General features: G+C 36.5%; 1 protein-coding gene across 6 annotated transcripts in view; it reads right to left on the reverse strand.

Annotated features, from left to right (window-relative positions):
* The window catches only part of ralgapa2 (Ral GTPase activating protein catalytic subunit alpha 2), a 174,705-nt gene that overhangs the window by 122,452 nt on the left and 26,700 nt on the right, over window positions 1-25,553 (reverse strand). For all 6 annotated transcript variants that reach the window (XM_051869184.1, XM_051869180.1, XM_051869182.1 and 3 more), the window contains exons 2-3: window positions 24,058-24,168; window positions 16,683-16,732 (exon numbers count right to left, since the gene is read on the reverse strand). In XM_051869184.1, the coding sequence (XP_051725144.1) occupies window positions 16,683-16,732; window positions 24,058-24,168 (161 nt within the window). The remainder of the gene's footprint in view (window positions 1-16,682; window positions 16,733-24,057; window positions 24,169-25,553) is intronic.

The following is a 25,553-nucleotide window of genomic DNA, read 5'->3' on the forward strand; positions in this document are numbered from 1 at the left end:
AGTCTTTCTGTTGTGACGTCGTGAAGCATCGCAGACGCGGCATCAGTTTTCGTCCACTATGACACACTACACAAGCTGAAACGATCGAATCTTGCGTCCTGACGCCCATTGTTGTTTACGAATCCCCACGACACCCTATGTCAAGCAGATTGTGGCAAAATCGGGCTAAAATCGTGTAGTCTGAACCAGGCATAACACGCATTCACTGCATTCGGCTGGTCTTGCGGCTGTCAGAACAGAAACAAAAGCTGATGCTCTCCGTGTTTTTCCGTCGTCAAGTTAAGAAAATAATGTTAGAATAATGACACTGACAAATAGGCTGAGTGAGAACATCTCATCTGACCAGAGATACTGAATCAGGAGTCCTTGACTATTCTGTCAGACGCAGTTTAAGTAAAGAGTGCCTGAGAAAAATGCATTGTCCTGTTTTAATGCATCTGAAAGAAGAGTCAACAGTGTTCACACACGTCTTTCAAGATAAAAGTCTCGGATCAGAAAAACATTTAGAATTTACGTTTTTTGTTAAGTTTTATTGTTGTTGTTGTTGATTCTTTAACTAAACACTTCGCAACCTACTTAAAACGGTTTCGCGACCCAACAGTTGAGAAACACTGCTTTAGACTTTATATGTAGGTTTAAAATTCCAAATATGGCACAAGCAATTGTATTTTTTGAGCTTCGTTTACTCATGATGTGCCTTATGAAAGGAAAACTAAAAATTTAGAGATATGATTTTTGGTTGCCCATCCCTAGAATAGACCATGTGATGGTGATACCTGCTGGGATTCACAGTGCCACCACAACTTCTGAATTAGTACATTTGAGAGGCAACTCCCAGACACTGCAACACCTGATAAGTCACTTAAAAAAAAAAAAAAAAACTGACGAAATAAACATTAGGACTGCAGACCACAATGCTCTAGTAAACAGATGACTCTGTGGTACAACTACCATGTATTCAAGAGATGGAACAGGATGCTCAAATAGTTACTGACTACTGATTTGTGAGGTTTAGTTGGTAATGTTGACAGTTTGTATTTTAATGTTGATGGATTTTTGTTAAATGTCTGGTTAACACAAGCTCAAGATATTTTTACATTTTATTCTACATAATAAAATACATCAGTAATATTACCTTTTGTTTTTTTAAAGCTTTTACTTGTCTTGAAAAAGGCAGTTGCAAACAAGTGTCTAAATGTGATTACACAGGTTGTTGGAACATCTTCTCACTGAACAGGTAAACTCATCTACTCAGTAGTCGCTTTCACAGCATCATTGCGCTCTTGCAAACTATTCTAACTCAAACTTTGGTGTAGTCCATTTATTGCTTATTACTTTTGCTGATTGTATTTAGTCTTCAAAATTCATAAAAGTTTTGTTCACAAACCAGCTGATAATACAGAGGTTCTTTAGCAGTAGTTGACACAAAAATGTCATTACAAAACTGTACAGGTTTCTTTCTCCTGTGGAAGATATTTATTTATTAATTTTTTTAAGACCAACTAGTTGACTAGCTGTTCAAACATCCCACAGACTAGATGATTTTGATAACGCTTAGTTTATATATCCCAAAGGCACATAAGAAATCAACAATTTCAAGCAAGTCAAAGTCCATCTATATAAGGACAAGAAAGTTAATGACGTGGAAATGGCAGTCATATGATATAAGGACCAGAGAGCACTCTAAAAAAAATAACCACAGGAAGGTCAGAGATCACGGTCTGTAAGCACATAGTTTGTACATGATGTTCAATCTCATAATTTTATGATAACAATTTATCCCTCAAGGCAGAGCATATGAATCACTGAAAACTGCCGACTGCAAACGTGTAAACTGCTGAAACAATGGAGCGCCTCAATCATTTTTGAGATGTTAAACAAATATGTGTTGGAGATAAAGAATTACAATAATAGCATTGTTAATCTTTTTTATTATTGATTTTATTTTTAAAGAGGAAAATGTCACATGGTGCAGTGCTGTTCATTTGAATGGCCTTGATGCTGACAAAGCAACAGGCTTTCAATCAATGACAGACACTTCTGACATGTTTGTGTGCAACAAGCCTTAGGTGAGAGACTCATGGAGAGGTGGAAGCTTTTAGACATTGTAAGACTGATCTAAATTTCTTACAAAACATTGTATAACATATTGTTCCAACGCGTCACATGCATTTGTGAGTTTTATTTGTGAGTTACAAAACAAAAGAAAATATCATTATTGTAATACATCTGGATGTCTGACTTTTAAGGTGTTTATTGTCTTTATTTGAACACTAAAGTGCGTATCATGTCAGTATGTCACATTTCTATAATTCATGCTATTTTTAATAAAACATTTGGGGAAAATGTACAAACAAAATGTACAGACAAGATGACTAACATTACTGTAATAAATGTACTACATTTTACCAAATCACAGTCCATTCAGAAAACAGTCTAACAACTTTGTTTACTGAATTAATATCTGACTCACTTGCTGACTTGACCTTTATGTGAAAATGAATAGTATGATATACATTAAAACAAGCTGTTTTTTTTTTTATTATAGTAAAATACACTGACGTAAAATGTATATTATAAAATACATGGTCCAGTATTAGTTATTTCACAGTGATATAAAATATAATGTACAAAAATTGAATTAATAGCATTTTTCTGAAAATACTGTGGAGTCTACTGTATGTCTACAATGTAAAATGAAATCAAATCAACAATGGTCAACTTTTTATGTGGCAAAAACTATAGATCTAAAGTCAATATCTGCAAGAGTGTGTTCAACCACACACAACAGGGACTAAAAAAGTTCAAGTAATTGCCATGTGTCCTGCTACAATAGTACAGATAACTGAATGATCTGAATCACTATTTTTGATAATGTGCCAAGGACAATCTGTGAATAGAAGGACATTTACATCAACAAGTGTTCAAGTAACATCTTTGGTTAAAATGAACCACATGCTTTTCTGGAGATTTTAGGAAACATCACTGCATTACCCAAACAATCCAGAAGAGGGAAGCAACTCAATACAAATCACTCTAACACAACAAACATTTCAGTATTTGCACTACTCAAAAACAAGGACTGTCAGAAAGAGAAACAGAGGAATAGAGGAACAGGACGTGGCAGTATTTCTACATCACTAACTGAAAACAATATACTGACTTTATATTAAGGCCACACATATTCATGACTTTGACTTTGTAAACATGAAATCAAATAATGACCCTATTTATTTTCTTGCTCTTTCCTGCTCTTATTGTGGACAGTTCCCCAGCGCAGGTTATTCTAAAGCAAATGCCTTTATAATCTGAATATGCATTTTGCCATGGTCAACTTTGTCCCCACCATTTAAAACCAAGGCTCAAAATTGCGACCATTTTGGTCGCATATGCTCCCTAAATTTAATGTGTGCGACCTCAAAATGTTTGAGTGAAAATAATTGTTGAGGTGCAACCTGTTTTCATTTCTCTACAAAACATTGGCTAATTACTACACAGTATGTGCCTGCTGTGAGCTGATACAGTGACCGGTCCACCGTTCTATCACACAACCAATTAAACTTCATTTAAAATGCTTTACATTCTTATGTTTAAAGCAGATATAAGGTTGGTTAATATTTGCCCGTCATTCACTCCCTTTCACTGCGCTCGGTTGTCACGTGACAGGCAGCTAACTAGCGCACAAAATGTAAAGAGCTGAAGAGAGATGAGAATAGTTAAACAGGACTCAACATTAACACTTGTCCGGGTATAAGTGGATTTTTTGAAGGGGCAACTGAAAGAATTTTACTTGCCCATTAAAACGTCAATAACCCAAAAAAAAAAAAAAAAAATCTAGGGAATAACCAAAACATGAGAATGACTCTGCTTTTTTATTACATTTAGTGTAAGTGGCAATAGATAGTGGATAATAACAGGAACATTTTTATATTTATAACATATGATACAGTTAATCAACATCACACAACTAAGAGTGCTGTCTTCCTGAACACCATCACGAGCGAAAATGTGACACTGACTTCATCAGTTCAATAAACAAGTATGTAATATTAAGTCACTTACATTTTAGACAAAATGGCTGTTTTTTGTTCAGTTTCAGCAATAAAAATAATTCTAAACACAGATCACAGCAGAACCATAGCGCATCTCACAGCAACACAGCAGTGTTCTCATTACTGAATGATTCAGTGTTTTGAACGAATCGGTTGAGTCAAAGATTCAATGATCCATTCATAAACAACTGCCTCATTCTTGAATGAATCAGCCGTTTGAATGAATCGTTTGAATGAATGACTCAATGACTCACTCATTAAGACGATCACTGGCGGTTTAGTTTCATGTTTAAAAGTATCATTCTTTCCAACATGTCTTATTTGTATATTCACATAAAAAAAAAAAATAAATAAAAAAAAGTAAAACAATCTCATAACATTATTTAATGCAGCTGTAATTTTGAGAGTAAATGATTCAATTTGATTGGTAACAGCCCTATAGTGTCTTATTATTCTAATTGAATTTATTGATCAAATAAATTTTTGCTGGTGCTCCTAACTTTTTGAAGTTGGGGGAACCAGTGCTACCAAGTAAAAAAGTTAATTTCGAGCGCTGAAAACACTATGACACTGTTTGTGTCAGTGATGCATCTAATACAGAGGAAGCATCTTCAATTCAGTTTCAATATGGTGCGTTATAATGAGCAGAGATTTGGCGGTATTATTTTTAATGTGGCGTAATCATGTTTTATGACCACTTGATGTGGAGCGTAAGTCATCAGTGGCAGAAAGTGATGGTCGCAATGTTCTCTCTCACAAACAGCTCTAAGACTTGCGTTGTAATCTATTACTTTTCCATCAAATCACAAAACAAAATGCATACAAATGTATCCCCACTTGTGATACATATACTGACATAAAAATGTAAATCTGGTTTATTTAAATGATAAAAAAAAAAGTTGCATTAGGGCAGATTTGCGCATAATGGCCAATCAAAAGATATGACTGAGTTCTGAACTTGCTTGCTTTCTGTATATAATTTATTTCCCATTTAAAAAAAAAAAAGAAGTTTTATTAAACTAAGATATCCAATGTGAAGACTTCATTTTCTAATTATTTATTCTAATTAATTTTCTGTCTTTTTTATTATACAGTTTATATAATTTATGCATTTAATAATCCAATATCTTTATGAATTGTTGTGTGAAAATTTAAAATACACCTTTGTGTAAATAAACATAAATGCCATGACAGATGCAGCTTTTGTGTCACTTTTACAGTGTAAAGATGGCTTTTGTTGGTGTTGATAATATGTTTTAGCTAGCAGCCTATAGTATTTTGATTGACAGAATTAACTGATTAAATGTAAGTATTTGACAAAAGACAACACAGATACATTTAATAAGGTAATTATAAAAATTGCATGCTAGTCGATGAGTTGAATCAACTCCACAGCAACTACATAAATTCACCCACTAACCATTCAGAACTGTTCACATGCATTCTAAAAGTTGTAACTTCTTCCTGAGTCTCTCCATCAGTGTCCGACTCCGGTTTGAACAATGTAAGGCTGAACACCGTTACTGACAATCCTCATTTTGACTGTGTGAGATTCTCCAGCTTTGTTGTTGTTGTGTGTCCGAACTGTGAGCTGTTAAAGCTCCGCCCTCTTCTGGAAAGGGGTCCGGGAACAGCAGCTCATTTGCATTTAAAGGGACACACACAAAAACATGTTTTTGCTCACACCCAAATAGGGGCAAATTTGACAAGCTATAATAAATGATCTGTGGGGTATTTTGAGCTGAAACATCACAGCCACATTCTGGGGACACCAGAGACTTATATTACATCTTGTGAAAAGGGGCATAATAGGTCCCTTTTAATATTTGCAATAAGGCACTCAAGACCGAAACCGAAAATATCAAAATCCAACAAAATATGGGAGAGCACCAAAAAAATTAGCCTTCAAAAAAACTCCCAGTCAGACAGGTGAATCTACCAGAATCACAGGGTTACTTAAGGTCATTTAGACTGATGAGCAGAGAGGAAGTGAGTGATGAGGGATGAGAACGAGAGAGAGACTGAGTTACAGATCCATGTTCTCTTATTTATGACCTTTCTGGTCCATATGCATACTGATGCATCCTAATGGGCCTAAATGGACGTCACTGATGTCCAATCGGCTGTGTTTGTGAGAAAATGGGCATGATTGCAAACTAAGATACTCTTAGATTTTGTTTCTATGTATTTTAATTTATATGTGCATTCATGATGAAACTTAGCTGGTTCTGCTCATACGTTGTATATCAAAATACTTTTAAAACTGGTTATGAGCCCGGAAAACCACATGATGTGGAGAAAATGATAAAACATTGGTGAGCTTTTTCTTAGTCAAAAATAGAACAGAAGACCAAAAATATATATCTTTCATAACCATATTTAACACTCAAACACACAATCTATTCTGCGGTGCAGTCAGAGGTGCATCTATTAGGCTATATACCAGCTAAAAGTAGAGGAACATGTCCATCAGCAAAGTACCCCTTGTTCACTAGAGACCAAGAAGTCAGGAAAAAAAAAGGCAAAAAAAAAAAGTGAAGCTAGGGACAGCACTGACCCAGGGTCAGACCGGTCAGATGGGCTTCAGGAAGGAGGCACAGGACATGAGACTAGAGATTCAGGGATCAGAGGTCTGACAATGTTATGGAGTAACTGACAGAAGGGCCTGAGACCACAGCGTTCAGGACTGGGCCGGTGAAAGCAGGTCAGGGATTCCAGCAAGTTTCTCACAGACGTTAATGCAGTCACATTAACCATATTTTGATGAAATTTCATGCACTGTAAAAAAAATGTTACAGAAAAATACTGTAAAAAATGCTACATTAAAAGTTAATTGGTTAACTGTAAATTACCGTACCATATACAGGATGGTATGAAACTGTAAATGCTTTAACATCACATTACATGTAATTTTATTGTAAAATACTGTCAAATATATGGGTTTTGCAGGTAAAACTATAAATTACCATATTAAAAAAAAACAGTAAAACAATATTCTCAGAAGTCCCTGCTTTACACAACACATATGACTACATTTTTTTATAAATAATTTTATAAAATTATAATTTTATAAGAAGTTTCTTCTTATTTTTGTTATCAGTAATGTTAATTAATGTGTTTTCTGTTACATTTATTGATTATTTTCTGATTAGTCAATTATTCCTTTGGTTATCTTGCCAATAAATAATCACATGTCAAAAGCAAACAAAAAACAGTTCTAAAATACACTCACGATGTGTGGTAAAACAACTGAAAAATCACAATCCTAACCTTTATCTGCATACTGAAATTCCAGATGACCAGACAGTGATTCATCTTTTATGAATCATTAAATTATTTGTGTCCAGGGCGCTGTGAGCCCGGAGACTGTTTTATATGCACCGTGTTTATAAAAGCTTACCTTAAATGTGTAATATGAGTAAATAGTGCTCATAAACGGCTGTTAAGATCGTATTCTCACGTGAAACAAGTAGAGGCTTGGACCAAGAAACATGAATGAACATCAGAAGTTATGTTGAAAGATACAGTACAACTTACTGAAATCTATATCATGTCTCATGTAATCGCTCAATTGGTGTTTCAACCATGGAAAGACGTCATTACAAAAAAAAAAAAAAAAAAGAGAACTATATCACATAATGTTATATTTACCTCAAAAGCCATTGAAATATCCAAAAACTCATTAGTCAGCTAGAAAAATGAACTCAGCCTAGCCCAACTCATCATTTTGAGATTCTCCTGTATTGCAGTTGTGCTGCTGCGGTAGGCCATTTCACTTTTACAAAACAAGTAGAGCACCATTTTATTAGGTCAATGTTTATAGAATTCCCACACTTTTGACGAGATTTTGAGATTTTTGGGATAAAGTCTCAGTTTCAGCATTCCCGTGAGCTGGAGCCACCACTGGGGATGAACGCAAACAGTGCAAATGCATCAACGACGCATTCCACACAAATCAATGTATTTACATAACTGACACATTTCGACCCTAATTCTGGCATAATGTGCTGTCTTGATGCAACATGTATACATGTACGCAAACACAACTGATATTTTAGAGCTAAAAAACCTTTTATATTTCAGTCTCACAAAAATACACTGTATGACTTTAGAACTATTATATAGTCAGGGCTCGGAAATAAGGACCGGGGCCAGCATGAAAGACACTGAGGACAGTTGACGGAACTGCGCAAGAAGATGTGAAAGAGAACTTAATTCAAAACTCGTGATAAGTTTTCTGTGGGCACACATCCGAAGTATGCACTCAGAAATCCGCGTCTCAGACGACTAGTGAATACTGAATTGAGTTCTCCTTTGCTTATTTTTTTGCACTTGAAGGGACAAAATTAACACAAAATTATGTCAAAATGCTCGTCTTGATGAGTATTCTAATAAACAGTCAGTTTTGTCTTAAGTGAACATAAACAGTTGTGAAAGAAAATGCATGTGTATCAGTACCAGTATATTGGATCAGCATATTAGTCTTAAAGTGACAGCAGCCTAATATTGCCGCTGTGTCATTATTGTTAATCGAACAAAAAAAGACAAAGAGAAAATCACTCACTCCTATTGAGTGAACTTTTGTAACTTTAATTGTAAGGACTAATCTGTATTTATGTTATAAAGTGAAGACTACGCAATGTTATTTTACATTTGATTATTTTGATCAATTTCTGTACCTGAAAACTATTACTGAAAATTTATTTGCGCTATTGCTTGTAGCTTATTTTTTTTTTTTTTTTTTTTTTTTTATTACTGACTGTTTACTTGTCTTTGAAATTTATATTAGTTAGGCTATAGTTTTAGCTGTTGTGTCGAAATTGGAATTGAGAATTGTGAAATTTCACTGGTATCTAAAATTTTTGTGCCATAACATTATTTCTTACAATACAAGATTACATTGGTCAAAAACAATGAAAACAATAACTGTTTTATTTTATTTATTTATTTATTAATTTATTTATTTGTGGTGGGGCCAGTGAAAATTTTGGCATGGCACGTACAAATATGAACACTGGCCCAACCGATCCAGTAGAAGAAATCCTTAACATTGAGCCCTGATAGTGCACAAGTTGTGTTGTCTTGTGTAATGATACTTTGATGGTGCTTCAACAGCGTCTGTCCCCATTCACTATTATTGTATAAAAGTGAGTATCATGAACATGCTAAATATCTCCTTATATGATCCATGGAAATCTTTATGCTCATCCTCAACGTCCTGTTTCAGTCAGAAATACATCAGATTATGGAAATAATTACTTTGCTTTGATTTAAAGATAGTCATAAAGGGAAGATCTCAGATTTAATGCAGCCCTTAAGAGAGACGTTTGGGCAGGACCGTTTTAAGAGGAGATGGAAACGGCATGCAAATGTGTCTTGTTTGCGCCAACCATCTCCCTTCTGCCATAAGAGGCTCTTTGTGTGTGTGTGTGGCACCTGTGAGTGTGAGATGGGTCTGTGGGCAGCTCACAGCAGAGAGGAAGCTGCCATTATGTGCCCATCTGGATGCCAAAGGAACTGCCTTAAGCTAATGACTATCAAGGGTGATAACAGTGCTCTCATTCATCATCCAAGGAGTTTCATGAGCAGCCAGGACAGTTTGAGACAACAGAATGCTCGAGTTAACTAAAGACCATAGTGACTGTATTGAATCTGGAAGAAAGGCGAGAAAGTTGATCTGTTTATTGTGCAGCGCTGCAATGCATGACAAAGCCTGATTTCACTGCACATGGAATAACTGTAACAGAGTGTGCTAAACAGGCACAGTGCGATACGTTTCAAGGATCACGTTATTTGACTGTCCACACTGAAAGCTGAAATGACATGTGAATCAAATTCAAAAGATACTTTATTTTCAACATATATGATTTTGAACAATGAGATTTCACTGAAGGTATGTGACCCAAAGTAAAAAGCAACAGAAATAAAAGCGAAGTTACCATCAAAATGTCTTTGACTGCATGGAAATTCTTGGTTAAAAGATTAGTTCACTTTAAAATTGTTTTTAAAATTTAAAATTCCTAGGTGTATATGACTTTCTTCTTTCAGACGAACACAATCTGAGTTATATTAATAATCACTCTGATGCTCCAAAGCTTTATAATGGCAGTGAACGGAAACCACCTGTTTGAAGCTCAAAAAAGTGCATTCATCCATAATAAATGTACTCCACACAGCTCTGGGGGGTTAATAAAGGCCTTCAGAAGCGAAGCGATGCATTTGTGTGAGAAAATTGTCCATATTTAATGCGTTATAAAATAAAATAACTAGCTTCCGCCAGATCACCTTCCATATTCAACTTGTGTAACTTGTCAAGTGTAACACCTCTCACGTTCAAAACACTTACGCTACATCCTACGCCTTCCGTATTTAACTTATGAAACAAGTTTTTCATAAGTTGAATACAGAAGATCTGGCGGAAGCTAGATATTTTACTTTATAGCTTGTTAAATATGGATATTTTTCGTACACAAACACATCGCTTCACTTCAGAAGGCCTTTATTAACCAGCTGGAGCCGTGTGGAGTATGTTTATGATGGATGGATGCACTTTTTTCTAGCTTCAAACAAGTGGTTTTCCGTTCACTGCCATTATAAAGCTTTGGAGCATCAGGGTGATTATTAATATATCTCCGATTGTATTCGTCTGAAAGAAGAAAGTCATATACAGCTAGGATGGCTTGAGGGTGAGTAAATCATGGGGTAATTTACATTTGAAAGTGAACTAATCCTTTAAAGGTGGTTGGCGGAGAGGGTAATCAAATTTCTGGAGGTCGCCAAGTCACTATAGTGCTCTCAACTGCAGTACCCAATGATCTCAAGCGGCAGATCATGTGACCTTCAATGCCTGCATTGATAGTTGTCGTACTGCTGCGCATTTGCATAAAGCTGGTCAACTCTGTCAATTGCTTTTGTGGCCATGTTGCTTGGAATCGCCACCACTGAAAACGGATGACTTCAGGTCTCTGTATCTGAAAAATGTTGTCATTGTGAATACGCCTGGGCAAGGCTGCTATGGGTTGGCTACATTATTTTGTACATTCATATATTTGTGCAAAAACAGGTTGTGCTGTGCAGTGTTATTTTAGTATCATTGATATACTATCATAGTTCTTGTTAATTTTATTTTTATATTTTCTGTTATAGTAATTTGGCTGTGTTATTGTTATTTTTATTAGTCATTTTTTAATATATACATATACATATTATAATATATACTACATTGTTTTTATACATTTTTATTAGTTTTAGTTTTATTTAGTTTGAGTTATTTTAGTATTTCAAGTTAAACTAAACAAAAACGAGAAATGTTGCCTTGTCAACTAGCAGAAATAAAATAAGTTTATGATTTTTTTTATATATTTTATTTCAGTCACTGTTTCAAGTTGCAAAGATGTTTTTATGGTTTTAGTTAATGATAATAACCCTGGTGCTGTGTCATCAAACACGATCTTCAGCTTACACATTAACAAGACTTTTGCTTTTAAAAGTGTGTTCACCACACATACACACTCAGGAGAATGCAGCCGTAATCCAAGAGTGTGCTAGATGTCTCGATGGTGCCAGACACAAAGAGAGAGGCGCGGAGGAGAAGGAGGAGGCGTAGAACAATACCAGCCCCCCACACCCCCTGCCTGACAGCAGCCCGAGCGATCATCTCTCCTCTGCCGACCCATAAAAAAAGGGGGTCAAACACCCACCACATGGAGGTGTTTGCCGTAATCCCTTCCAGTGCGGTCACAACACAAAACAGCAGCCATGACAGGATGGGCTGTGATTCGGGATGAGGGAGAAATGAGGATGTGCTGGTGGAGATGGGCCTGTTTAAGATGGAGGTTGTGAAGCTTTCATGCTGCATTAACAGTGTGGTGCTGCCACAGCGTGAATCTACTAATGGTTCCTCTCCTGCTGTCGCTGTACGCAGGCGCTCCACTACACAGCCGCAGCATGCTAATGCAAATTAGCATTTTGAAGCTAATGAGATGTTCAGTTTGAGCACAAAGTCCACTCTTCTCATTTGCTGTCAAAAAATAAACAGTGTGTCATGTTAGATATTTCAGCCATGTTTAGATATTTCAAAGCTTGTTTTTCTGATCCTGTAAGAGCATTATACTCCACATTAATATAGTTATTATGGTACTTTCATGCAATTAATTTTTACCTAAATATGTAATATTTTATAAATAATTTTGTATTTTATTTTAGGTTAGGTTTTTATTCATGTAAAGCAATTATAGTTGAAGCATTAGCTCAGAAATAATCAGAATATTTCTAGCTAAAATAAGCTTTTGAATTTAAGGGCAGAAAAACCTGCTAGAGCTGGTATTTTAAAAACACCTTAAAGGAGGAGGAAGAGCATTTAAGACCACTGATTCACCTATAGACACCCTGCATTCAAGTTATCTTTCTATCCTAAATAGTATACACATTGAAAATAGGACACAAGTGAGGCCAACACAGTTTTTCCAGTTAATTTTTCAACTGAATATTTTAATTTGAATACTGGTCACAATCACTTCACTATCCAAGAGTTGACGGTCCTGTTCTTTTTTTTAAGACTAAGTTTTCAGCTTACTTTTAAGTGGCTAACAAAGTTTTTTAGGGGATTTTTGTTGTTGTTAAAGAGTAAATTTCTAACTAAATTGTCTAAATCCACAGTGAAGAAATGATGTCACTATGGCGGTGTGATTCATCAAAATCAAGTTTCGATTTTGGCTTTCAAAAATACGATAATCGAGATTAAACGACTATTGTGCCACATTCCAGCATGCTTTCGCTCTTCCTGAAAAGCCCAAACTTAACGTGCAAATCAATAAAATCATGTGACATGATTTTCATAAAACGGGAGGTGCTTGATATTTAAGGGTGTACTCACACTAGGCGCTCTGAACTGTGCTTGGGTTCGGTTCAGTGCAATCGTGCCTAGTGTAAGTACACCCTAATAAGAGTTATTAAAAGCGTGAAAAAGAACTAGCGCAGTTCCTCAGGCAGCTTTCTGTTCGTGCGCTCCAAGACGGAGCAGAACACGGACAAGCAAAGTGAATTTTGAGCTTCGGGTTCACGCCTAAACGGTCAAATACACGCAAAACTGTGTCAAAAAATGCAAAAAAAATATTGTAATATCCAATTATATTGTCTTACCGCCCAACCAGGGCCGGCACGTGCCTATAGGCGAACTAGGCAGCCACCTAGTGTGGCAGCACAATCAGAGCGGCAAGAGAGAGAGAGATTTATTTACTTATTTATTTATTTTAATTTATTGGTTGGGTGGTTGTTTGGACATTCGTCTGGAATTATTGCACTTATATCAACAACTTATTACCCCATTAGTTATTCTAAATCTAAATGAACTTTCCTTCATTCTACATAATAGTGCTGCCCTGCCCTGACTCTTATAGCAGCATAGGTCAAAACTATCCGGACATGAATACAAAAAATGATGAATTTACTGCAGTTGATGACTAATGATTTTAAAGCCTGATATACACTTCTGAAAGATTGGCTTATTTAAGTGTGAGAGAGAGCAGGGGGGAAAAGTAGCTCACCTTTTTGCATGTTTAACATATTTATATACATCATACACTAATATTCATAATATTTATAACCGCAAGTGATGGGATTTCGGGTGTAAGAGCACCGCTTGCACACCATCGCTACTAGAACTACCACTAATTTACCATTTTCTGTGTGTCTCTCATTAAAAATGATCTAGAGACTTGTGTTTCCGTGTCCCATGTGAAACAGTCTTTATGTCAAAAAGGTACTGCTGCCAACCTAATTTATCAGCAGCCCACCGGGAATTCTCCTGAATCTACTTATATAATATAATACAGAATTTGCATTTGCAGCTGTACTAGTGGTTGCATGCTGATTTTTTATTTTTTATTTTTTTATGTCGCAGAATGAAAAAAAAAAGAAAAGTGTATGCTTCGTTTCGGTGCAATTTAATAAATTATCAAAATATCCAGTCTTTCACATGCATCTCAAAGATTGTGTAATTGTGAGTGTGAAGTGGGGGCGGCACAACGGTGTTTTGCCTAGAGTGGCAGTTAAGCTCGTGCCGGCCTTGCGCCCAACCCCACCAGAGACATCATTGCCGGTATCTCTATCTGTGACACGCCACGCCAGGCATCTTATCCATAATACCTTTAATATATTGCTTTAACCAACTGCATAGAATGAAAAACACTAAATAAGATACATGAATGCTAACTACTGGGCTATTTAAAACATAATCCTAGTTTATAATGTCATTTTACTCACTGTTGCAATCGACATTGAGGCACTTGTGAGATGTCATCGATATACAATTTTATCTTCATATCGGCCAGCATTAGTATGCAAGCAGACTGGTTTTTCTAACTTCAGCTTGTGCATGCGTTTGGTATTATCTGCACCAATTAGTGGGTCTACAATGTGGCAACACAGGCCCTGACTGTTGTTTCACAGTCGAAGAAGAAACGAAGATGGAAGGAACAACAACTACTGGAGACCACAGCAACGATACCCATGTTGGTGAGCATTTGTATAAGGAGGTTAGGAGAAAGCCACAACTCTAGATTACAGTGTACAAAGACATTTTATAACTCCATGTGAGAAACGGCACAGACACTGGACAAAGACTGGAAAAAGTTTATGATACTATTGCTGTCATATTTTATTACTGACCAGAAACACGTTAGACAGGTTCTGATAGTTTCCCTATTTAAGTATTGTAGATAGGAGCTATTCATTTTGCCTACATACACAATAGCAGGTCTGGGATGTTACCAAGATGGCAGCCAAGTGAACCAACTTGCCATAAAGAGTAGAAAGACTAAGGGAATCACCACATGAGAGTGTTATTCCGTATTTTTTATTTAAACGTCAGTCATTTAGTTAACGTCAGTAAATTATGGAGTACCACAAGGGTCTGTTTTAGGCCCTCTGCTATTTTCAATATACATGCTGCCTCTTGTTAATATTATTAGAAAACATGGAATTAAGTATCCACTGTTATGCCAATGATACTCAGTTATATTTCATCACGACCAGAAGAAATCTCTAAATTATATAAAATATTGGATGACCAGTAATTTTGGATAAGACTGAAGTATTGGACCAAAAACCTGTAGACAGAATCTCTTAGAATACAATTTTATCTAGAAGAATGTACTGTTACTTCTACTCTACTGTTAAAGACCTGGGTGTTACATTAGACAGCAACTCGATAATCATATTTCAAATGTTACAAAAACAGCCTTCTTCCACCTCAGAAACATCGCTAAACTACAGAACGTTGTTTCTGATGCAGAAAAGCATTCATGACCTCTAGACTGGATTACTGTAATGCACTACTAGGTGGTTGTCCTGAATCCTCAATAAACAAACTACAAACAAAATGCAGCTTATAGAGTTCTTAACGGGTCAAGAAAATATGATCGTATAACTCCAATTTTATCATCTCTACATTGGTTACCTATTAAGTTCCGTATCGTTTACAAAGTATTGTTACTGACCTATAAGGCCCTAAATGGTTCACCTATCGCCCTACAATCCATCACACTCTTTAAGGTAACAAAATTCTGGATTTTTTGGTAGTACCTAGGACTAAAGCATTTTCACATTTGGAATAGCCTAAACTCTGGAATAGCCTTCCTGATAATGTTCGGTGCTCAGACTCTCCCAGTTTAAATCTAGATTAAAGATGCATCTCTTTAGTCCAGCATTCACATAATGCACCTCATAAACTTGTACTCCACTTATATCAGATGAAATGATTATCTTTTGTTTGAAATGTTATGAATAGCAGCTACACTAATTCTTTTCCATTTGCTTTTCTGTCCAATCCCGAGGTAACTAGAGTTTACACCAGCTCCAGTTTGGATTCAGCCTCTTACGAAGATACGAAGAACACCTGTGAAGAGATGACGCCAACCCCTGGAAGGACTTCAGATGCCGCCATCTCTGAATCAACATGCATCACTGCCAAACTTTTGATATGATCACAACTTGTAATAATTGCTTTAATGAGATCAATGTTTCTGCCTAAATTAATACATTATATTAGCTAACAGCATGATTTTGATATATGGACATTACTTTGACACAGTCACCTCTGATTACAGATGACTCTAAATTGCAATTTAAAAACAATTTTTTCCGTAAAGCTGCTTTGAAACGATATGTATTGTGAAAAGTAAATGTGAAAATGTGAATTATTCATATTAAAAGGCTTTTCTCCAGGGTGACCTTTCAAGTCAACTTCTGTTTATGCAATGCAAACTTTCTTCTCACACCGAGACTCCATTTTTCCTAAAAAAGAAAGACTGTTCACCTCCCTGAGCAAATGAAACCAGAGAATGCCCTGCCCGCCTATTTGTATTGCAAACTACTGTCTACTTTTCAGCCACGCGGGGAAAAACACAGGGAGGACGGCACCTCCAGGAAAAGCAGGAGAGAGTGGAAAAACCTGCTCTGGGCAGAGCAGCACACAAGCCGTGCAGAAAAAAACCTCAAAGCTGCAGGTGAAGCAAACAAAAACAGATCCGGAGATACCAAAAGTCTAGCTGTTTAACAACTCAACAGACCAATAAACAACACTAAACATTAATGAAGTGCATGCTGAAGGTACTTGTAGAAAAGACTTACTTCAAAAATAAAGAGGATGGAGTCCAGCTCCTCCCGTTGAGATTTGTTCCCTGAAAATAAAGCAATAGAATTAGTTGTGTAATTTCAGATACACTTCTGTTTATTCAGGTTTCATGATCTATGGTGCTAGAATACTGGAAACATGTTGACCTTCAATGAACTGGGGATTGGCATGAGTACCCAATTGCTCTAAAGTGACATGATTAGTCATGAAAACTATGATCGTGTGATCACATACAGTATACTGTATACATTTGTTAATGGTCATTTCAAAACTTACTAATACATTTAAAATCAAAAAGTTTTCATGCTGCAAAGTTCCTGGATTGACAACTATATTTAAATGTGCAGTTGAATCCAATTGACAGTGATACCCATAGCAATGGATGGAACAAAACAATCTGATACTGAATGTCAAATGATCTATGCATTAAGTCTTAGGCATGACAACCCTCTACGGACACACTGAAGCTCGAGTAGCCATTGGCTAGTACATTTTTTATTTTACTTGCCAGACTTTAATAAGAACACACAAGAACAATAATCGAACTACAAGCAATAGCTCAAATAAACACAATACAACAAAGATGCCAATTAAAAAACAGTGATTTTCATTTTTTTCCAGTTAGATTTAACTGTAGTTAGATACAGACCAGGTAGATTAGGTACAGAAATTAAATAAAGTAATCAAATGTAAAATAACACTGCATAGTCTTTATTGTATAAATTAAATTTAGATTTATCTTTATTAAAGTTGCAAAAGTTATTCAAGTCAAAAGCATCGAGTGATTTTTTGCAGTGAGTGTCTGTTGATTGATTAACATTAAAAACAAAGACAGCAGCAGGAATATTAGGCTGCTGTCACTGAGACAATGCATGGATCCAACATACTGACTGTGGTGGAATTTTGAAACTAATCAATTATGAACTAACATTTCTGTCTCCTACAGGCCTAACAAGTTAACTGTGAGATTAGAATAGAGAAATAGTCACTAAGACTGTGTGTTGTAACAGTGGAAAATTTTGCTGTGCTAGCTAGACAGCATCCTTCTAGATACAAAAAAAGTCTATAAAAATTGTTTTGACCTATTGAGTAATCAGTTCAGTGAACTATTAACTTGGAGATTTTTGATGATTCTGTGATTCAGTTGTTCTAATCTAAATGTACTCTGCTAGTAAGCGTGGCAGAGGAACTATGTTGTTTTTTAAAATCTGAAACAATCATATTAAGACTGATGATTATGAGTAATAGATCATGTTATACTGACTGTGAGATGTACCTGCAATCCTATAAAACTTGCTGTATTCTTTTGACTGGAGAGATTCTCTGGAGATTGAGGAGAACTCTCCCTGCCGTGATTTGATTAAAGAACAACTGGAGTCTCTGTTTTTGCGCAGCACTGCAACTTAGACACTCGAAATCTATCTCCCAGATTTAGTGTCGTAGGGAACGAGACGTCGTCCAACTCAGAGTGAGACTCTTAGGCAGGGTCTTGATTGCGGGCAGGTAATTAATAACTCTTAGGCATCATATGCAGTCAAAGTAGTTACACTTAGGTATCAACCTTTGCGAGCAGAGTGGTGTTCACCCGAGGATAATAATTTTGCAGATGTCAGGGACACCTGGTAGACTTAAGTCAGGTGCGTAGGGGAAAATCTACCACATGATACTGTACAAACGTGTTTTCCTTCTCGACTGTTTACGTTCACTTAAGACATAACCAACTGTGTTTACTAGGATCCTCGCTGAGACAGGCATTTTTACATAATTTTTTGTGAAATCGTCCATTCAAGCGCAAGAAGATGTGAAAGAGTTCAATTCAGTATTCACATGCTGTCAAACACGGGTTTCTGGAGTTACATTTCACATCTCCTTGCGCTTGAATGTTTAAATTGGCAAGGCTTAAAAACGTGTGCAAATGATAAGCTTTCATGATGAGCCTATCGGGACAATGACAGTTCTGTCAACGAACCCTGCATGTGCTCTCTCTTTCTTATACGTTGAGTGTGCGTGAGAAAGCGACAGAGGGCGCTCTCAGCAAAGCGACAGTGCGTAAAGCTAGCCATTGGCTAATTCAAATTATTTTTCAGTCGCCTTGCTCGAAAAACTCTACAATGCAATGCATTGTAAAGGGTTGCTATGTAATGTGTTCCTTTGTTTTCATTTTATTACTAACTTTTCAAATCAGTCACTCAGTGAGTTTTTATATGTAAATTTACAGATTTTTAAATATAAAATAGTCCTAAGAACTTTGTTTTATGATCTGTCCTAACAGTGATCGATTTTTTATTTCATAATTTATTTCATTAATATTACAAACTGTTTCTTTACATTTATTTTGGATTTTCTGTCAGTACTGGGCTCGCACATGTGTAAGGTGCTTTGTATTGTGTGTGGATGACCGTGTTCATCCACCACCACCACAAGACCATTTTTGACCCACGAAAAACTCTGTTAAGGGTTAGGAGTTTGTTCATCTTCAGGGTGATACTCTATCTTAAGGTCTTAAGAAGGTTAATGTGGTTATTTCTACAGTGAACTGCTGCATATCAGCACTGCAAATCTGTGTTCCAAGATATTAATTCCTGTCCAAAAAGTTACTAAGTTAAAAACTGCTCAGCTGAATCACATCTTCATTCTCTTGATATTCAGGGAAATGAAGAGGTGTAAGTTTCAAACAAATACTTCTACTGCAGAATTGTGTTTCAGCATGAAGGACAGGTGACCTTCAATGAATACAGTGCAGAAAAACCACTTTGGCCAGTGATGGGATTCAACAGAAACAAAAGCCTCATTAACTTTACATGAGGGGGCATGCAGGCAACAGCGAACCGGGCTGTTACGTCAAGCTGAGGAAGGGCTGGACTGAATCTTTTTTTTTTCTGAAAGGATCATGCATTATTCAAAAGCTCTTTTTCAAAACTTTTGTGAGCTGCCTTTTTATCCAAGCAAGCTACCTTCTAATGTAGCATGAAACTGAAATAGAACATTTACAGTATACAGTATGAGACTGATTTGGAACACCCTACAATCGATAAGCACAATATACAACCCCAAATCAAGAAAAGTTGGGACATTGTGTAAAATGCAATAAAATCAAGAATCTGTGAATTGTTAATTTTCTTGAACCTTTATTTAACTGACAGAAGTACAAAGAAAAGATATTCAAAGTTTTCACTGACCAACTTAAGTGTATTTTGTAAATATTAGGGCTGGGACAATACATCGAATCTTGATTCGCGATACAGTGGGTACGGAAAGTATTCAGACCCCCTTAAATTTTTCACTCTTTGTTATATTGCAGCCATTTGCTAAAATCATTTAAGTTCATTTTTTTCCTCATTAATGTACACACAGCACCCCATATTGACAGAAAAACACAGAATTGTTGATATTTTTGCAGATTTATTAAAAAAGAAAAACTGAAATATCACATGTCCTAAGTATTCAGACCCTTTGCTGTGACACTCATATATTTAACTCAGGTGCTGTCCATTTCTTCTGATCATCCTTGAGATGGTTCTACACCTTCATTTGAGTCCAGCTGTGTTTGATTATACTGATTGGACTTGATTAGGAAAGCCACACACCTGTCTATATAAGACCTTACAGCTCACAGTGCATGTCAGAGCAAATGAGAATCATGAGGTCAAAGGAACTGCCTGAAGAGCTCAGAGACAGCATTGTGGCAAGGCACAGATCTGGCCAAGGTTACAAAAAAATTTCTGCTGCACTTAAGGTTCCTAAGAGCACAGTGACCTCCATAATCCTTAAATGGAAGACGTTTGGGACGACCAGAACCCTTCCTAGAGCTGGCCGTCCGGCCAAACTGAGCTATCGGGGGAGAAGAGCCTTGGTGAGAGAGGTAAAGAAGAACCCAAAGATCACTGTGGCTGAGCTCCAGAGATGCAGTCGGGAGATGGGAGAAAGTTGTAGAAAGTCAACCATCATTGCAGCCCTCCACCAGTCGGGGCTTTATGGCAGAGTGGCCCGACGGAAGCCTCTCCTCAGTGCAAGACACATGAAAGCCCGCATGGAAGGACTCCAAGATGGTGAGAAATAAGATTCTCTGGTCTGATGAGACCAAGATAGAACTTTTTGGCCTTAATTCTAAGCGGTATGTGTGGAGAAAACCAGGCACTGCTCATCACCTGTCCAATACAGTCCCAACAGTGAAGCATGGTGTTGGCAGCATCATGCTGTGGGGGTGTTTTTCAGCTGCAGGGACAGGACGACTGGTTGCAATCGAGGGAAAGATGAATGCGGCCAAGTACAGGGATATCTTGGACGAAAACCTTCTCCAGAGTGCTCAGGACCTCAGACTGGGCCGAAGGTTTACCTTCCAACAAGACAATGACCCTAAGCACACAGCTAAAATAACGAAGGAGTGGCTTCACAACAACTATGTGACTGTTCTTGAATGGCCCAGCCAGAGCCCTGACTTAAACCCAATTGAGCATCTCTGGAGAGACTCAAAAATGGCTGTCCACCAACGTTTACCATCCAACCTGACAGAACTGGAGAGGATCTGCAAGGAGGAATGGCAGAGGATCCCCAAATTCAGGTGTGAAAAACTTGTTGCATCTTTCCCAAAAAGACTCATGGCTGCATTAGATCAAAAGGGTGCTTCTACTAAATACTGAGCAAAGGGTCTGAATACGTAGGACCATGTGATATTTCAGTTTTTCTTTTTTAATAAATCTGCAAAAATGTCAACAATTCTGTGTTTTTCTGTCAATATGGGGTGCTGTGTGTACATTAATGAGGAAAAAAAATGAACTTAAATGATTTTAGCAAATGGCTGCAATATAACAAAGAGTGAAAAATTTAAGGGGGTCTGAATACTTTCCGTACCCACTGTACAAAGAACCTGGAGCGATTCTGATATTTTCTCTCTTGAATCGAGTCTGAGCTTAGTCTTTAAACAGCAGATGGCACTACTATACGTGCTTTAGAAACACTCGTACGCTGCCTGCTTCCAGTTCCTTTACACACACCACTTACCTAAAATAATCATTCATAAAGTTCGAAAAGGTTGAAGTGAATTACAAATCTCGCATCATAAAAGCATTCTGAGCTGAGGTGCAAGTATATTTAACCACTTGCATGACTCAGCCGAACGCACGAGCGCTGTCTAGCGGTCTTCTTCGTGAGCATTTGAGTGTGCAGTTAAAAGCTATTTTTGCCCAATCTCGCCTGACACAGGTCAGCTGCTCAACAGTCTGTAGTCATCGTTGTCTGATTCTTCTTTTCATGATGGGCCAAACATTTTCAATAAGAAACAGATCTGGACTGCAGGCAGGCAGTCAAGCACATCCTTTCTACAGTGTAGAGTGTCTAGAAACCACTTTTTTTAGCATGTGCAGAATGAGGCCTGGCATTGTGCCAGGAAAGATGTCATCTTGATGGCAGTATATGTCTCTGAACAATCCCAATAAGCCTCCACGTCAATGATTCCTTCACACATATGCATGTCACCCATGCAGTTTGCACTGATGCACCTCCACACCATGACAGATGTTTGCTTTTGCACCTGTTGCTGATGAAAGTCTGCAGGGTCATTTTCTTCTTTGGGACTGAGAACTAGGGCTGCACGATTCTTGCTAAAATGTGAATCACGATTTTTCTCCATGGGAATTCTCTCACACGATTCTCATTTTTTCAACCAAAACATTTATTGCACAAGTAAAAAAAAATACGAAATACAAAATAAATGCTGTCTACAAAGGACTTTCATTTATAATAAAGTGCTGGATTTAAAAGTAACAAAAAATAGTTTCTTTTCCTTATTTTAGATCTCTTGAAGTAAATAACTTAAAATCGGTAAGCTGTTGAACATAAACAATAGAATGTTAACAATAATAAATGAAAATAATTAATAAATAGCACCTGTGCTTTTTGGACACTCCAACAGGCTAAGAACCTTTAAGGTTGTGGCTGGTATTTTTAGTTCTGGCTCCCTTGTCCTTCATGGCTAACTCGTACTGTATTTTGTGGTGACGTTTGAGGTGGTTGTAGAGATTGATGGTACTTTGCAGTGCTGAGGCGATGCCATGCGACGCCACAACACGTGATAAAAGGTATCTTTTCCACGTTAAGCAGAGTTTTGTCCTAACTAGCTGCAATGGCGACATGCGATATTTTAGAAACGGTTTCTATTTTTCTACGACATCGCGGCTGGAACAACAAAATATGACAATGATAATCTATACTATCTATACTATATGTGATTTATTTAGTGTGAAAAGCATCTAATGTGAGTTTGAATATCATTTTGTGTGTCTTTTATAGACGTACTGAAAGCAACAATGGACAATTCACCTCAAATCTTTAAAATACATGAAAGGAAACAAGAACGTAAAACTGTCAACTCATTGTTAACAGACGTGAATTATGTGACAGAAAATGTTTCAGTAACTCAGTATGTATTTTTTAATAATGATAAAATGGTGTAATATTCATGAATTTCATTAAAATTGCCACTCCAAATCCACCAAGTAAACTGACTAATCTGTTTAGGTCTGCCTCCTTGTTATACATGTCACGTGAGTGACAGCGGAGCGCCGTAAATGAGGAAGAGAGGAGAGAAGTGATCATAATTTATGACTGAATCATTCGCTAATCTCTGGCCTGATTGGTGAATTAATAGTGTTTTGTTTTACACTGTGTCAGTGTGACCAATAAATTTGACTGATATAGCATTTTGGATTGTTAAGTAAATAAGTGAATACGTGAATGCAGCGTGATCTGAATACAGGGAAATACATGCAAGGGAATTGACGTCATTAATTTATGAAATGAGATTGTGATCTTTTTTTCGTGCAGCCCTACTGAGAACTCGATGTCAGTAGACTCTAGAAGTTGCATATTTATCAGCAGTGTCCCAACTTTTCTTGATTTGGGGTTGTATATCAAGAGCACATGAGTTATTGGCTGATTGATGATTTCTTGTTTTAAACATCAGTAACAGAAGAAATTGTATATTTATCAGCAGATGTGAGATATTTAACTATAGACTCAAACTACATTTAGGTTTAGATCACTTTTGCAGTCATCTAAAACTAAGGGAACAGCAAACTCTTTGTGTAACTTGTTTATGAATTCATTTATTTATATGGACACTGAAACACATGCACTCAATTAATTTGTACATAAGTGCTCGATTCATTAAGATATTCTGATTCATTTGGAAATATTTCAAGTTTAGATAATTGTTCTTAAGAAGAAAAAAAAAATCTCTCTCAAATAATTCTGTAAACTTTAGACCCAGGGCAGGCTAGAGAGTTATAAACAGATCTCCCCTGATCTGATCTGGGCAAACACATGAACATGACATAGCCAGTGCACTCCAGAAAGCAGACAAACATGTCTTACCTTTTTGCTTTAAGTTGCTTTCCAGTGTAATGAAATTTTCATAGAAGATAAAATAAATCTGTGAGCAGTTGATTTCAAAAAATGTCCTCAGTTCATTCCTGTCAATAATATCTGTTGAGAAAAAAATAAATAAATAAAGAATTAGCCAAAAACACAAAATAATAGACAATAAGTGCAATAATGTGCATGACTACAACAATACATCAGATGACTCAGCAGTTATATATTACATGAATAAATGATGACCAAAATAAGACTGTTTTTTTGGTAATAACAGAAGAGTACCTAGTCATCTGCAAATGACACCAAAAATTTGTGACTAGTTTATGTAGCTTATCACGTTTACTAACTTGTTTAATAACTTCAATGCAACATACAAGCAATCATAGCATGAAACTGATATTATCGTGATCATGATTTCTGCCTCTCTTAATTGAGTAAGCACAATCATCTACAAAATTGGCCCACTTGTTAAACTTTTACAGTGCCCTCCACAAATATTGGCACCCTTAGTAAATATGAGCAAAGGCGGCAGTAAAAATAAATCTGCATTTTTTATCCTTTTGATCTTTCATTCAAAAAATTCACAAAAATCTAACCTTTCATTTAAGTAAAATAATTGAAAGTGGGGGGAAACTCACATTATGAAATAAATGTTTTTCTCCAAAACATGTTGGCCCCAATTATTGCCACCTCTAGAAATTCTTATGAGTAAAATATCTCTTTAGTATATTCCCATTCACATTTTTTTTTAGCACACCAGGATGATCATGAACATGAAATTGTCCAGTCATGACTTCCTGTTTCACAGGAGTATAAACATGAGAAAACACAAAGGCCAAATTCCCCTTAATCATTCATCACAATGAGTAAAACCAAAGAATATAGTTCTGATGTGCAGCAAAAGATTGTTGAGCTTCATAAAATAGAAAGTGGCTGTAAGAAAATAGCTAAAGCATTGAAAATCCCCATTTCCACTATCAGGGCAATAATTAGGAAGTTACAATCAACTAAAGATGTTACAAATCTGCCTGGGAGAGGACGTGTGTCTAAATCGTCCTAATGCACAGTGAGGAGGAAAGTTTGAGTGGAAATGGATTGGAAATATAGCTCCATTCCCATGAAATGGAGCTTGGAATCTGAAGGATCTGTAGAGATTCTGCATGAATGAATGATCTCTGATCTCTTGTCAGGTGTTCTCCAAAATCATCACGCATTATAGAAAAAGACTCAGATCTGTTATCTTGGCAAAAGGAGGTTGCAATAATTGGGTGCCAATAATCGTGGCCAACATGAACTAAAGAAAGACATTTATTTCATAATGAGCTTTTCCCCCCACTTTCAATTGTTTTACTTAAATGAAAGAATTTTAGAATTTTAGAATTTTGTGAATTTTATTGAATGAAAGATCAAAAGGATTAACAATGCAGATTTATTTTCACAGCCACCTTTGCTCATATTTACTAAGGGTGACAATATTTGTGGGGGCACCCTTA

This window comes from Ctenopharyngodon idella, chromosome 17 (genome assembly GCF_019924925.1).
Source record: "Ctenopharyngodon idella isolate HZGC_01 chromosome 17, HZGC01, whole genome shotgun sequence".
In the NCBI taxonomy this organism is placed as follows: Eukaryota; Metazoa; Chordata; class Actinopteri; order Cypriniformes; family Xenocyprididae; genus Ctenopharyngodon; species Ctenopharyngodon idella.